The sequence below is a fragment of the Aquarana catesbeiana genome, unplaced genomic scaffold (genome assembly GCF_042186555.1).
Source record: "Aquarana catesbeiana isolate 2022-GZ unplaced genomic scaffold, ASM4218655v1 unanchor233, whole genome shotgun sequence".
Classification (NCBI taxonomy): domain Eukaryota; kingdom Metazoa; phylum Chordata; class Amphibia; order Anura; family Ranidae; genus Aquarana; species Aquarana catesbeiana.
The window spans coordinates 1,645,722-1,661,326 of NW_027362661.1; the positions used below are offsets into that span (position 1 = coordinate 1,645,722).

Consider the following 15,605-nt stretch of genomic DNA (forward strand, 5'->3'; position numbering starts at 1 on the left):
CGGTTGCTAGGCGATCGGCTCTCCTCACACATTAGTTGTCGGTGAGGAGAGGAGAATGGATCACTGCAGCCGGCTGGTGATCAGTGTGTTTGAGCTGTTTTTTACAGCTTTTTACACACTGATCACCAGCATAGTAACAGTGTAAAACAATATAAAACACAATGTCCCAAAACACGTCCCCAAAACACATGTCCCCACATAATAAAAACACCTGTCCCCCACATATGTCCCAGTAAAATCACATGTCCCAATGATAATCTGCACACATATATCTGTGATCAGATGCGCACATCTGTACATGATCATTTGCGTACATTTGTCCGTGATCACACAAACCAATTATTATACACTTAACGGGATTTTCTTTAACAAAGACATGTAGCAGAATACATTTTGGCTTAAATTTATGACAAAATTCTAATTTATTGTATTTCTTTTAAAATAGAATAAAGAAAATATTGTTTTTTTCCACTTATATTGCAAAAAATAAAAAACGGAGTTGTGAATAAATACCACCAAAAGAAAACTCTATTTGTGCAAACAAAATGATAAAAATTTCATTTGGGTACAGCGTAGCATGACCGCGCAATTGTCAGTGAAAATGCGAGAGCGCTGAAAGCTGAAAATTGGCCTGGGAAGGAAGGGGGCGAAAGTGCCCGGTATTGATGTGGCTAAACAAACAGTCGTAATTAACACAAAAAAATAATAGAAACAATTGCAGTGAATGTAGGATGTGTACGTAGCACACTTCGTGCCAGGGCATGTGATAACCAGAAAAAGATCAAACAGATTAACAAGTTATAACAAGTTATATTTTGGTCCACATTCTGGGCTTCAGATCAAGTGGGTAATGATGAAATAGACATCTTGTCTGAGGGAGGAGTAGGTAGACTTTGTGGTCATGAGAGCATCAGGTAGGTTTTGCGATCGCTATGCAGGATATCTCTCAGGATTTACAGATTGCATTGTTACTTGGGTGACTTGTAGATGATGAAGGTGTTAGGCACCAGTTATGGAGCATCTTGTAGCCATCTTTAGGGGATGTGATGGTGATTTGTTGGCTCTGATTTGTGACCAGCAATTTGGTGGGGAAGCCCCAGCAATAAACTATATTGTGGTCTCTCAAAATCATAGTGATGACCTCCATCACTGCGATTTTGAGAGACCACAATATAGTTTACCTATAGTTTATTTTTTTCTCAATTTTGAGGTTCTGCAGTCAGGTCCTGGTACAGGGCTATCCCCTCATAGCAATCATGACACCCCTCATTTTTTGGTAGCAGGTACAAAGTAAGTATGGGGTAGAGGTGGTGTTGACATGAGGAAGCGTGAGAGCGGGAGGGGAGAGTGCGCGGGAGGATCTGGCCGCTCAGAGCAGGCGTTCTTTGATATGATAACAATGGATCCTCGTTAGCACTTCTCTAGGGACTGTGTCAGGCAGATGTGTTGGTTTGGGGATCCTGTGTGCTCTATCCATTAGTAAATCTCTAGGTGTGAGATCTGGGATGAGCTTTAGGAAAAGCTGCTGCAAGTAAGGTATGAGCTCTTGTGGTTTAACAGTTTCAGGGATTCTTCTTATCTTTAAATTATTGCGGCAGGAGCGATCCTCTAAATCTGCAACTTTCAATTGTAGTTTACAGATCATGTCCATCTTTTCCTCATGAGCATCCACCATTTCATCATGTGCTTTTTTGATCACTCCTAACTGCGATTCTAGGTGATCTGTGCGGTCTTCAATGCCATATGTTCTGTGAGTAAGGTGGGTGTCAGGAGCGTAGCTCAGAATGCAGACAAGCCTGGAGAGATAATAACATAGCCTTAATGGTGTTTTCAGAGGCAGGGGCATGTGATGCAGGGAAGGCAGCCAGGGGTGCCATGTGCTCTGCTGGAGTGTCTGCTGCTGACTCAGGGATGTCTGCCCAGTGATGTTTCTTAGCTGAGGGAAGTTTCTGTGGAGAGTGTGCAGGTGATTCTACAGCTCTCTCTCTCAGCTCTATCAGAAGCTATGGGGTTGTCTTGCTGCTGTGAGGAGTTCTCCATGTCAGAGAAATTGTCTGAGGCTGTAGGAGGTAAAGGTTCTGTGTGAGGAGGAAGAGGAGAGTGGCCGTTCTCCCGAGCGCCATCTTGTGCATGCTTGCTGGTTGTCTGCATGAAAAAATCTGTTAGGAGGCGCGGCCCCTTGTTTCTGATTTCTTCTGCGGGACATAGCCTGGTTGTTCCCCGATGTTTGTGTCCCCATTTGGGGCTGAAAGTGGCTGTCTAGTGCGCTGTGAGCCGCGATAGACACCCGGTGTGGCAGGGAGTTCTAGAGCCAAGCCATCTTGGTCTGTGGCTTGGACACGCCCCCTATACATAGCATGTTTGTTACAATGAATGTTTTATTACATCTTTCAGAGTGGAAACCTCGGGGATATTGATGTTAAAGAAGAGTATAAAGAGGAAGATGAGAAGGATGGAGTGATGGAGGAGTTTTCAGAAGGACACAAGGATATGATGGAGCCACCTAATACCAGGAACCAACCAGAGAGATGTCCCCGTCCTCCATATTCCCGGGATTCCACACAGGAAGATCACATCATTCCTCACTGTTACAAGGTTGGTGGGACGGAGCTTATGAAACACAGACTCATGGAGACAATGTGTGGATTTTCTATGTGATGTCACAATAACAAAGCTTATATTTACAGATATATTCTCTCTCATTTTCTTGATTTAGAGTGGAGATCCAATCGATATAGAATTTGAGGTTAAAACAGAAGAAGAAGAGACATCTATGAGGGACGATCAGCAGCCTATGGAGGAGGAAGGAATAACTGGGACATTTATTAAGGAGGACACTCCTACAGAGATCAGTACAGGTGGGTCATTAACACTAAATACATTCCTCCACCCATACTGCTCACTGATTGGTCCAGAGTAGGGTGGGGACTGGGTGATATCAGCCTGTAATACCCTGGTCACTTTCCTGAGCTGTGTTTCCCATCCTGTATTCCTGTATTTCTCTCAGATAATATTCCTTCTCTGTGTTGCAGACACAATTTATGTATCTAGACTGGATTTATGGAGATTCTGGGGTTCATCTGCCAGCAAAATGTTCATTTAAACCATAGACGTTACTCAATCTAGGCACCTGGGGTATGGGCTTCTGCCCCATACTGGGTATGGCAAGATGTCTGACAGAACAATTCTCCTAGGATTACTTGCTCTGTTGTCTGCTGGCTGTGCCGGGTGGAGGGATATATCTGTATAGTCTCAGACCCAAGTCACTGAGTGCAGTCTCAGGAGATGGGAGGCAGCGGTGTGGGACCTCTGCAACTTGTCTCATGTAAACATTTAATCTTCCACTGATTACTGAATACCAATATTATGAGTCCTGACCCTTACACTATATAATTTTATATTGTACATTACATACTCCTGACCCCTGCACTATATATTTTATATGTTGTACATTACATCATTCTATAAAATCCTAACTGTTGTATCCTATATAATAAGTTGTACATGACATAGGACTTCTTTTGCACCCATTTCCTACCAGCTGGACGTTTAATATCTGATGATTTGATTGGAGCACAGACTTTTACATGTTGATAATAATGTGATAACATCCTCAACCTTAAACAGAAAGTGATAACGAGAGATGAGTCAATAACCCAATGATGGCGGTCTTCAAGATCAGTCCAGTCTTCATCTTGGTTCTTCTCCCCCCATCCTCACTCTCTAAACTCTGGTGGGGCTCAGCCCCGCTGTTATTCATAAATAAATCATGGACTAAATAAGGAAGTGCAGTACTTCTTGTGTTGGGAAGATTGCAATGAGTGACAGAGGGGGTGGGGACACTCATCCTATAATCCCCTCATCACTGTCACTCCTATAGAAGACAGTTCTCATTGTTTCCTCACTCTCTGACTAAGGTCCATGAATAAAGATATGAACTGGTAGGAGATCAGAGGACCCATTTACTAGTTACCTTGAGGGTGGAATTGTAAGATCTTCAGAGACAAAGCTGTCTGATGTGGGCGGAGTCTTGGTTTAGGGGAACCAATCTGCTCATGTCTAGTAATAATCTTTTTATTTCTATTTTAGTAGATGGACGGGAGATGAGGAAAACCTCAGAGGATTGTCTCACTTTGTCTCCAGACTGTAAAGTAGAAGATGAGGACATCACACAGTATAGTCCAGGAGAAAACCCGACTACCTCAAATGTCCATCCGGCACCACACAGTGTAGATGGACCATCTTATTCCTCTTATCCTGAGGAACCTCAGACTGTCAGGGACGGTGCCATCCTTCCAACAGATAAGAGGCTTTCCTGTACTGAGTGCGGGAAGTGTTTCCGTTTTAAATCTGATCTTAATGTGCATAAAAGATCTCACACAGGGGAGAAACCATATTCTTGTCCTGAGTGCAGGAAATGTTTTTCAGTGAAGTCCAATCTTTACCAACATCAGAGATCTCACACAGGGGAGAAGCCGTATTCCTGTCCTGAGTGTGGGAAATGTTTTTCACAGAAGTACCTTCTCTACACACATCAGAGATCTCACACGGGGGAGAAGCCGTATTCCTGTCCTGAGTGCGGAAAATGTTTTTCACAGAAGTCCAGTCTTTGCACACATCAGAGAACTCACACAGGGCAAAAGCCATATTCCTGTCCTGTGTGCAGGAAATGTTTTTCACTGAAGTCCGATCTTTACTTACATGAGAGATCTCACACAGGGAAAAAGCTGTATTCTTGTCCTGAGTGCGAGAAATGTTTTTTAGAGAAGTCTCATCTTTACACACATCAGAGATCTCACACAGGGGAGAAGCCATATTCCTGTCCTGAGTGCGGGAAATGTTTTTCACAGAAGTCCACTCTTAGCACACATCAAAGATCTCACACGGGGCAGAAGCCATATTCCTGTTCTGAGTGTGGGAAATGTTTTTCAGTGAAGTCCAGTCTTAACACACATCAAAGATCTCACACCGGGCAGAAGCCATATTCTTGTCCTGAGTGCGGGAAATGTTTTTCACAGAAGTCCGGTCTTAACACACATCAAAGATCTCACACAGGGCAGAAGCCATATTCTTGTCCTGAGTGCGGGAGATGTTTTTCAGAGAAGTCCAGTTTTAACAAACATCAGAAATCTCACACGGGGCAGAAGCCGTATTCCTGTCCTGAGTGCGGGAAGTGTTTTTCACGGAAGTCCAGTCTTAACACACATCAAAGATCTCACACAGGGCAGAAGCCGTATTCTTGTCCTGAGTGCGGGAAATGTTTTTCACTGAAGTATAATCTTTACTTACATGAGAGATCTCACACAGGGGAGAAGCCGTATTCTTGTCCTGAGTGTGGGAAATGTTTTTCAGTGAAGTCCAATCTTTACACACATCAGAGAACTCACACAGGGCAGAAGCCGTATTCCTGTCCTGAGTGCGGGAAATGTTTTTCACAGAAGTCCAGTCTTTCCACACATCAGAGATCTCACATGAGGAAGAAGCCACTTTTCTGTTCCAAGTGAGGGAATTGTTCCTCACTGAAGTCCTGTCTTTCTGTACATCAGGGATACCACACAACCCTTGAGGTGTATTAGTGCCTTGAGTGTGGGAAATGTCTTCTATATGAATGTTGCTGGACATCACAGCTCTCATGTGGGGAAGAAGCACACCCTGATATACACCTCAGATATACTTTATGGATGATCTTCATCATGTAAGAAACAGTTCGAGGGGTGTGGAAATTTTTTGAAAATACTTGTCCAAGGGACTAAATCGTGTCCCAATCTCCTTGTCCCTTATGACAATCTCCTTGTCCCTTATGACAATCTTCTTGTTCCTCATCTACCAGAGAGCTCAGCAGCGGTGTGGGAGTTCATTGAAAACTACAAGCCGACATCGGCAAAGGACAGAACTCTGTGAATGAATGGCATGGCTGCGCTCTTTTCATAAAGTGACAGCCGGTACAGGGAACTTCTCCCTACACCGCTGTCACACAGAGGACTCGGACCGCTGAGCCACTGCAGGAACAGGAACATCTAACATGTTCCCGAAGGTGAACGTTTCTTTTAACCCTTTCACTGCCAGAGCCGGTTTTGCTTTTTTTTTTTTTTTTGGCCCACATGTTTAACCCCTTCAATACCAGACACTTTCAACCCCTTCCTGCCCAGGCCAAATTTCAGCTTACAGCGCTGTCACACTTTGAATGACAATTGCGCGGTCATGTAACACTGTACACATATGACATTTTTTTAATTTTGTTTTCACAAATAGAGATTTCTTTTGGTGGTATTTGATCACCTCTGGGGTTTTATTTTTTGTGCTACAAATAAAAAAAGACAAACTTTTTTTTTCAAAATGTTCTCTTTGTTTCTGTTATAAAATGTTGTAAATAAGTTGTAAATAAGTTTTCTCCTTCACTGATGAGGGGGCACTAATATGCAGCACTGATGGGTGACACCGATGAGGCAATGATTGGCATCACTGGCAGGCACCGGTGGTCATCGCTGAAGGGCCTGTACTGATAATCAATGCTGAATTTCAGTGCAGATCCCTCCTGTCAGGAGATCCACTGATTGGCTCTCCTCTACTCTCGCCTTGTCAGCATGAATAAAGGAAAGCCGATAACCGGCACTTCTTGGTTACAATGTGATTAGCTTTGATTGGACACAGCTGATCACATGGTAAAGAGCCAACTTCATAGGCTCTTTACCGAGATTGGAGATGCGGTGTGTCAGAGCGATCCCGCACCACCAATCACCGAGCGCCCGAGCGGCTTATTCTTCTGGACGTCATATGACATCTAGTCAGGATAATGGAACCCCCGCCTGGCCGTCATTCTGCTATAGGCCGGGTGGGAAGGAGGTAAAAAATCATTTTAGGCCTGAAGATTATATAACACCCCCAAAACATGATATATTTTCTGATAGCAGACACCCTAGAGAATTAAATAATGGTCGTTCCAATTTTTTTTGTCACACGATATTACCGCAACAGTCTAGGAAACACAAAATGTCAGTAAAAAACACACTAAAGTTAATTTCAGGAGGCACAAAAACACAATAAATTACCCAATTTTTGGCAAAATATAAAAGCCGAGGTTGCACTGAGTAAATAAATACCCAACATATCAGCGTGCGCCTGTGAAATGGTGACAAACTTCAGTGCCCTATATTTTCTATAGGAGACGCTTTAAAAGCCCCCTATAGGTTACCAGTTTAGTGTTACAGAGGAGGTCTGGTGTAGAATTATTGCTCTCATTCCGATGTGCGCAGCGATATGTAACATGTGTATCGCAATCTACGTTTTCAGGCGTAGGCGCCCCAATGTGTGAGTTTATGTTTGTACATGTGTATATATGGGGGCGGGGTCTCAGATTTTTTTTGGGGGGAGGAGTCATGTGCCTGGGTTTAAATATAATTTTGTACAATTAAATTTTTTTTTTTCATCACATAGAGGAGCCTTTTTCAACCAGGGTGCCTTGAGGTTTCTTCAGGGGCGCCTTGGTAAAATGCCTAAAAATTGCTCCAAAATTGTATACAAGCCAGAGGGTGGATGAAGACTTTTAGTTACACAAAGCCTCAGGTTTTCATTGTACATCATTACAACCTTCTAGCTGCCAACCTCCTAACAACCAATGACATCATGAGCTGATAAGGATGTCAGTCGCCTGAATATCATCCTTGTGTGACCCTCAGTTTCCTCGGCTATCAAGGCCGGGAAAGAATATAATGCAGTGTGATCTGTATTACATTACATTCAGTGGAGCACAGGGGAGACATTGGGGGTCTTGTAGATCCTTGGATGTCTTATTAAAGAGAACCTGTCACCAACAAATCATCACATAGGGGACTTGTCTTCTATGTCAGTGTTTCTCAACCTTTTTTCAGTCAAGGCACCCTCCAAAATTATGGACAGTCTTGAGGCGTCTAAAATGTAAAAACTATTCTAATAGTTCTACATAAAGCAACAACATCCACACACATAGGACACCCAACGTTATAAGTGATTTATTCTTCCAAAGCAAATACACTTTTGCAAACTGGTACTGACTAGTATTCCAATGTTTCTCTTCTCCCTCAGTTTTTCTCCATCACTCAGCTAATGAGACCCCAAAGCTGATGGAGAGAGGGTGCAGTATGAATGATACTCCTTGTTGAAGTGAATGGAGCCCCACAACTGTGTACAATGCACATGGGTGCAGCATGAATGAGACTCCTTGTTGAAGTGAATGGAGCCCCACAACTGTATACAATGCACATGGGTGCAGCATGAATGAGACTCCTTGTTGAAGTGAATGGAGCCCCACAACTGTGTACAATGCACATGGGTGCAGCATGAATGACACTCCTTGTTGAAGTGAATGGAGCCCCACAACTTTGTACAATGCACATGGGTGCAGCATGAATGAGACTCCTTGTTGAAGTGAATGGAGCCCCACAACTTTGTACAATGCACATGGGTGCAGCATGAATGAGACTCCTTGTTAAAGTGAATGGAGCCCCACAACTGTGTACAATGCACATGGGTGCAGCATGAATGAGACTCCTTGTTGAAGTGAATGGAGCCCCACAACTGTGTACAATGCACATGGGTGCAGCATGCTGTTGCAGGGTTGGAGGGATTACAGCATGCATTAAGGAGGCGATACAACGACTCCTTACCTCCTGTCAAATGCTCTCTGAAGAGCAATCTGAATGCTGATCGCTTTCAGAGACCAAAACACATGTAAACAAGCCCTTAATCATTTAATATTTTTAAATGGATATATGTTAAAGATATACTCTGAGACATGTATGCAATTGAACTGTTTGTTTCTATGTTTAAAAATGTTGAAAAATAAAATATAGAATTAAAAAAAATATATATTTTTTAAAAATGTTTATATAGTTTTTAAAATGTAATCATTTTTTTGTTTACATTTTTAACCAGTTAAAAGCCACCTGCCGTACATATAATGTGACAAGGCCGCTCGATTGCGCAAAATCACGTACCTGTACGTGATTTTGTTCAATAGTCACTGGGGGCACACGCACGCTGCTGGAGTAGCGATCGTTTGCTGATTGGCCACAGGGGGAGCCAATCAACGGGCCCGGTGGATGCAAGGTCCGCCAGCCACTGCAATTACAATTAAAAAATAAATAAATAAAAATGTCATAAAAATATCTCCTATTTTGTAAACGCTATAACTTTTGTGCAAACCAATCAATATATGCTTGTTGGGATTTTTTTACCAAAAATATGTAGCGGAATACATATCGGCCTAAACTGATGAATGGGGTTCACCGTCTCAGATCCCGGGACTGATGACACACCTCCCCAGCCAGCCTCCAGCTCTCAGCGCCTCTCACCCAGACTCATACTTTATCTGTATGTGTGATTGGGTGATTGATGGTTATTGTTCTATCTATATAATCATTCCCCCCCCTTCCTCTCTTGTGGATAGACCCATTGTAATCTTATAATATTTTTATAGACACCGATTTTGCATCTGCTCCTGAAGAGTGGAAGTTATCCATGAAACGCGTCGAGATATAGAGATGCTATTATCTCAAGAGGTTTATTAATATTCTTGTCGATCGTGTTTACTGGCCTTCACCAAATGAAGTGTGGTTTTGTTATATATTGTGTGAACACGGATCCTAGAGTCGGGTGTTTTTATAATGTCAATATCATAAATTAAATGCCATTATGCTTTTATGTTATTATGTGGTGTATGTATATAAAATAAACCATAACTATTTGTACTATGTTGTTTATGTCATGATATAATGTGCATAAGACACTATTTATATTACACTCGCCAGACACTCCTTGTTCATGTCGCCCCTCTGGTCACATGCTTCATATAACCCTTTCCCTATGCCATAAATTGATGAAGAAATTCGATTTTTTACATTTTTTTTGGGGGGGGGAATGTTTTATACCAGAAAGTAAAAAAATATATATTTTTTTTTCAAAATTGTCTGTCATTTTTTTGTTTATAGCATAAAAAATAAAAACCGCATAGGTGATATAATACCACCAAAATAAAGTTCTTTTTGTGGGGAAAAAAGAAATCAATTTTATTTGTGTACAGTGTCGCACAACCGCGAAATTGCCAGTTAAAGTATCGCAGTGCTGTATCGCAAGAAATGGCCTGGTCATGAAGGGGGTAAAACCTTCTGGGGCTGAAGTGGTTAACTGCCCTGTCGGGGGGGGGGCTTTGATGAAATATCAGAGCTCTATACAGACCCCCGATGTTTCACTTTTCAGACACTATGTGGTTTGGTGCGTTTTGAAAATGCATGTGTTATCAGATGTGTGGGGGGGAGAGCTTTACCAATCAATGGCACCCCCACACATCTACTAATGGACAGTGTGATTCTGTGTGTCAGGAAATGAACAATTGTGTGGCTGACATGGAAAGGTGTGACCCTCACCTTATAGAGGGATCACACTGGTGCGCTGCGGTTTGACCGCAGTGTGATTGTATGTGCGGATTACCTGGGTTTTAGGTGCGCTCCCAATGAATTCTATTACACGGTGTGTTCTCTGAAAGCGCATCAAAGATGCAGCATTCAGGACTTTGATGCGCATTTATGAAAACGCACTGTATAATGGAATTCAATGGGTGCGCTCCTAATACCGCACATACAATCACACTGCGGCCAAACCGATTATTAGGGATAAGGCTCAGTTCACACTAGATGTGGTTCAAATTCACTGCAAATCCGCACCGCATCTAAATCAGTTCATGTGAACTGATTATGTATGTTAAGTTAACAACACCCCGCAATCAGTTTGAAAAACTCAGCGTGATTCTGTTGCAGACAAAAAAAAGAGGTCCTGCTCGAGTTTGGTCCAAAAGTGATGCGATTTCAGCCATACAGTTTGTACGGGTGAATTTGCATCGCACAGACAGACATCGCATGTGATCTGCACAGCAATATAGAGCGAATCACATGCGATGTCTGACATCTCACTAGTGTGAACCGGCCCTAAGAAAGAGTGAAAAGGTGGGGGAGGGGAGGGGGGGGTGTCTGGGTAGTAAGAGTATGTGTTTTCTTTTCATACATCAGGGGACACAGAGCCATAGTAATTACTATGGGTTATAGGCCACCTTTAGGTGATGGACACTGGCACACCCTAAATTAAGAAGTGCACTTCCCTATATAACCCCTACCACTACTGGGAGTATTCAGTTTTTTCGCCAGTGTTTAAGGTGTTGGTCGCGAGTGAAGATGTGCTGTGCTGAGCTCCACTGGAACAATCCTTGCTGGGGCTAACCATGCTGACCGGATCCATTCAGAGTGTCTTTCTAGGCCAGGTTGAATGGTACCCGGGCCTCGTATTGGAAGAAAAGAGGTTTTGGCTTGCGAATGCTTCTCTTTCTAGAGAGCTGGACCTTGGGATCCAGTACTTTTTGGTAGTAAGGCCATAAAGTTTCACTGGCAGGGTGCTGTTGCAGGTCCAGGATTGTGGGATACCTCGAGGTTCCCCTGTTCCTGAAGGTTTTACGGAGCCCACCGTGAAGGGTGAAGATTGGGTCTGATGGTTTACCACAGAAAACCCTGCAGCGGGAAAAGGTAAGTGGAGATTTTGAAATTCTTATGAATGTCTCCTTTAAAGCGGGGTTCCACTCAAATTTTTAACTTAATCTTACCCCCTTCAGTTAATTGCATAGATGTTTAAATGCCGCACGAAATTTTTTTTTATCGCTGTAATTACCTTTATATTGTACTTTATTGTGGCACTTCCTGTCTCTCCTCCCATGGGAGTAGGCGTGTTTATTGCCTTTTCCCCGGCGCCGCACTGTCTCCTGGGAGCTTAGTGTCAGGCTTCCCAAGATTCAGTGTGGTAACAATGATCATGCGCGTGAACAAGCTGTGAATGAACAGCATTCACCGCATCCAGGAAATCAATGCTTGTGGGCTTCACATGCCCACAAGAAAGATGGAAACAGCCAGCATCACATTTTTTAAGTTATTCTTCAGTACGAAAACAGACAGAGGCGGAAATATTACACCCAAACTGTGAGTATTATTTTGGGGTTAACAAAGTGTCTCAATGACCTAACAAAAAAAAAAAAAAAGATTGGTCGCCGGACTCCCGCTTTAAGTGAATAATGTTGTCATGCCTATGTGTCATCACTGGGGGCTGTATTGAGCACTCACCGCCTCATGCTGGAAACAGCACGGTGTCAGGAGCAAACACTTCCTCCTTCTCCTTCAGCCAAAACAGCAGATCCTCTGGTAAGAAGGGATAACTTGTCCTCCTGTCGGTAGCCCCTGCGCTGGGATTCCCCCCTCGGGAGGATTAAAAGCCCAGGTTCAATACAAAAAAAAAAAGAAAACAAATCCTTTCGAAAAGAAGGGTGGAGCCATAAACAGCACCGGGGGGGCAGGGCTAAGGGGGTCAGCGTTCTCCGATGCCAGGAACACATGGAGGAAGTTTTTAAAATCACACTGTGTGCTGCTGTGGGCTGTGGAGGGACACAAAAGCGGAGGTGGCTTTTCTCAGGTTGGTGACACAGGCATTTCCTTTGACACATTGTTTTCAGGCTGGGTATTAATAGCAGCATTTTTATTGCTGGACTATAACCTAGCAGTGTATGCATTCTTTTGGTAGTGCCTCTGCTTTGTGCGTTAGGCTATGAGTGGTAGTGGTTTGATTATTTTACAAACAACCTAAATCCATGTCCAAAAGAATGTCATCCTCCCCTGAGAGTGATGCGGTTGGTCAGACTGAGCCGTCAGGGGAGACCGGTGTTGCAGCAGCGCTGAACACTTCAGTCGCTCTATATATATCACACAGGAGGTTTTTTCTTCTACCATTTCTAGTGGAAAAGATTGATGCTATAATCACTTTCCATAGTGGGTTCAATCATAGCAGATCCCCATCCAGTGCTTAGGACATTCATTTTGAGGTACAAAGGGCAGGGAATCAGGAAGGTCTTCCAAAGAGACCTGGAGGATACTAATATATCCTCTTCTGAGGATCCTAGTATGGAGGGAGTAATCTCACAAAACGGTTTGCTGGTACACTTCCTCACTAGATTGGTTCGTTTAACCCTTTTTCTGCCTGTAGTGCAGCCTAGTGATGAGCCCCACCTCTGGTTTGGGATCACTAAAACCTTCCCTGTCTGGGGACGCTTTTCTTATCCATTCACGGCTAAAAAAAACTGATATATTCGGAATGGGAACACCTGGATAAGCTGTTTTTTTCCTCCAAAAAAGTGTATCCTATGGAGGAAGAATTCTATAAGAAGTGGGAGGTTCCAGCAATTAATGCTGCAATCACCTTGGTGAATAAAAATCTCACTTGTCCGATAGACAATGCGCATATGATAAAGGATTCCACAGATAAAAAGTTGGAACTTCTGTTAAAGAACAACATGTCTCTGGCAGGTTCAGTAGCGCAGCCGATTCTTATGGCAATTGGGGTATCTCAGTCCATAAAGGATCAGTTTGTAGAGACACTTAAGATTCTTCCTGATCAGCAGGCCCAGCAATGGGCTGGCGTAACAGATTCACTATGTTTTACGGTGGATGCGATGAAAAATTGTATCATTCAAGCCTCACGGCTTATGCTGGGACTAGTACGTATGGGTACAGTGTTACATGTCTGAGTAATTGTCATTCAAAGTGTGACAGCACTAAAAGCTCAAAATTGGTCTGGGCAGGAAGGGGGTATAAGTGCCTAGTAGGCAAGTGGTTAAATCGGAGGTCCGCCCACCCTTTAAAAATTAATTCAACAGTTACACATACTGTAGCTGCTGACTTTTAACATTAGGACACTTACCTGTACTGGAGTCCAGCGACGTCGGCACCACAGCCAATGTTTACATCAGCTGGTCGGGTGCTGTCACCGCCGTTGCTGATAAGGGAACCTGGCAGTGTAGCTTTTTGGCTTCACGGCCGCGTCCATACTGCGCATGTGCAAAGCGCGCTGCACTTTCTCACTGGCCCAGCAGAGGAGGAGGGAGGAGGAGTTGGGCGAGCTGCTAACGTACTTCGCAGCGGCCTGGTCTCTCAGAAGTGAGGAAGGGGACCTGTCAAAAACAGGTCCCCGTTCCCCCCTCCCCCTCCTGAAAGGTGCCAAATGTGGCACCGGAGGGGGGAGGAGATGAAGAAGCAGAAGTTACACTTTTGCGTGGAACTCTGCTTTAATTTGAGTACAATACACAACGTGTTACATTATTATAACAAGGTATTGTAGAAAAGATCACATCGTAGAAAATAAACCCTGATATGAAGGTGACATTTGTGTATGAGGAACACCTTAACAATTACCACCATTCTATTTTCCAGGGTCTCTGCTTTCAGAAAATATATGTTTGGGGGTTTTATCTAATCTTCAGGACCAAACTCTGCATTTTACCATGTATGCAAAAATAATGTAAAACAGCTCTGTCAGTGAAAGGGTTAATGTGAGCTAGATGGGATCACTCTGCTGTGGTCACACTCTAAACATTAGAGCTCCCCCTAGCTGCAGCCTGGTAATAACATTGCTAGGAGGTCTATTCATTTATCTGCTACATACTTCCCATATTTATATAAACGTCTCATGACATTTAGGGGTCTAGTCATAAATAATTTACAGAGCAATAATCCCACTAAAAATGCACGTACAGTGCATCACAGCGCTTCACTTTTTCCACATTTTGATATTCCTTCATAAAAGGCACATGACAGCCCACCTGGAGTTTTCCAAAAGGCACCTGAAGGACCCTCAGATCATGAAAAACAAAATTCTCTAGGCTGAATGGCAAGTGTCATGTCTGGAGGAAACCAGGCTCCGCTCATCACCTGGCCAACACTATCCCTACAGTGATGTATGGTGGTGGCTGCATCATGCTGTGGGGATGTTTTTCAGCGGCAGGACCTTGGAGACTGGTCAGGATCAAGGGAAAGATGAATGCAGCAATGTGCAGAGACATCCTTAATAAAAACCTGCTCCAGAGTGCTCTGGACCTCAGACTGTGGTGTCTTCCAATAGGACAATGACCCTAAGCACACAGCCAAGATAACAAAGGAGTGGCTAGAGGACAATTCTGTGAATGTCCTTGAGTGGCCTGGCCAGAGCCCAGACTTTAACCCAATTGAACATCTCTGGAGAGATCTGAAAATGGCTGTGCACCAATGCTCTCCATCCAACCTGAGGGATCTTGAGAGGTTCTGTAAAGAAGAATGGAGAAAATGCCCAAAAATAGGTGTCCCAAGCTTGTAGCATCATACTCAAAAAGATTTGAGGCTGTAATTGGTGCCAAAGGTGCTTCCACAAAGTATTGAGCAAAGGCTGTGATACTTATGTACATGTGATTTCTTTTGGTTTTTATTTGTAAAAAATTTGCAAAGATTTCAAACAAACTTCTTCGATGTTGTCATTATGGGGTATTGTTTGTAGAATTTTGAGGAAAATAATTAATTTAATCCATTTTGAAAAAGGCTGTAACAACAAAAAGTGGAAAAAGTGAAGCGCTGTGAAAACTTTCTGGATGCACTGTACATTCCTTCTGTGTGAATGGGGGTAAAAATCAAATGTTATTAGATCTGTTGTGCTGGTCAAATGTTTGACATTGATTTAAAATTGAAGATGTCATTCATTTCTATTATACTTAGTGCCAACTATTGGACAAATGTGGT

The 15,605-nt window shown here is 43.2% G+C and overlaps 2 protein-coding genes across 2 annotated transcripts in view; one reads left to right on the plus strand and one right to left on the minus strand.

The window, feature by feature from the left end:
• LOC141121845 (uncharacterized) overlaps positions 1–10,031 on the plus strand; it is a 28,574-nt gene extending 18,543 nt beyond the window's left edge. Inside the window, exons 6-8 of the mRNA XM_073611585.1 lie at positions 2,395–2,595; positions 2,717–2,858; positions 4,090–10,031. Of these exons, the coding sequence (XP_073467686.1) occupies positions 2,395–2,595; positions 2,717–2,858; positions 4,090–5,504 (1,758 nt within the window). The 3' untranslated portion in view covers positions 5,505–10,031. The remainder of the gene's footprint in view (positions 1–2,394; positions 2,596–2,716; positions 2,859–4,089) is intronic.
• LOC141121836 (uncharacterized) overlaps positions 1–15,605 on the minus strand; it is a 963,509-nt gene that overhangs the window by 404,195 nt on the left and 543,709 nt on the right. The gene's annotated exons all lie outside the window — the stretch shown is intronic.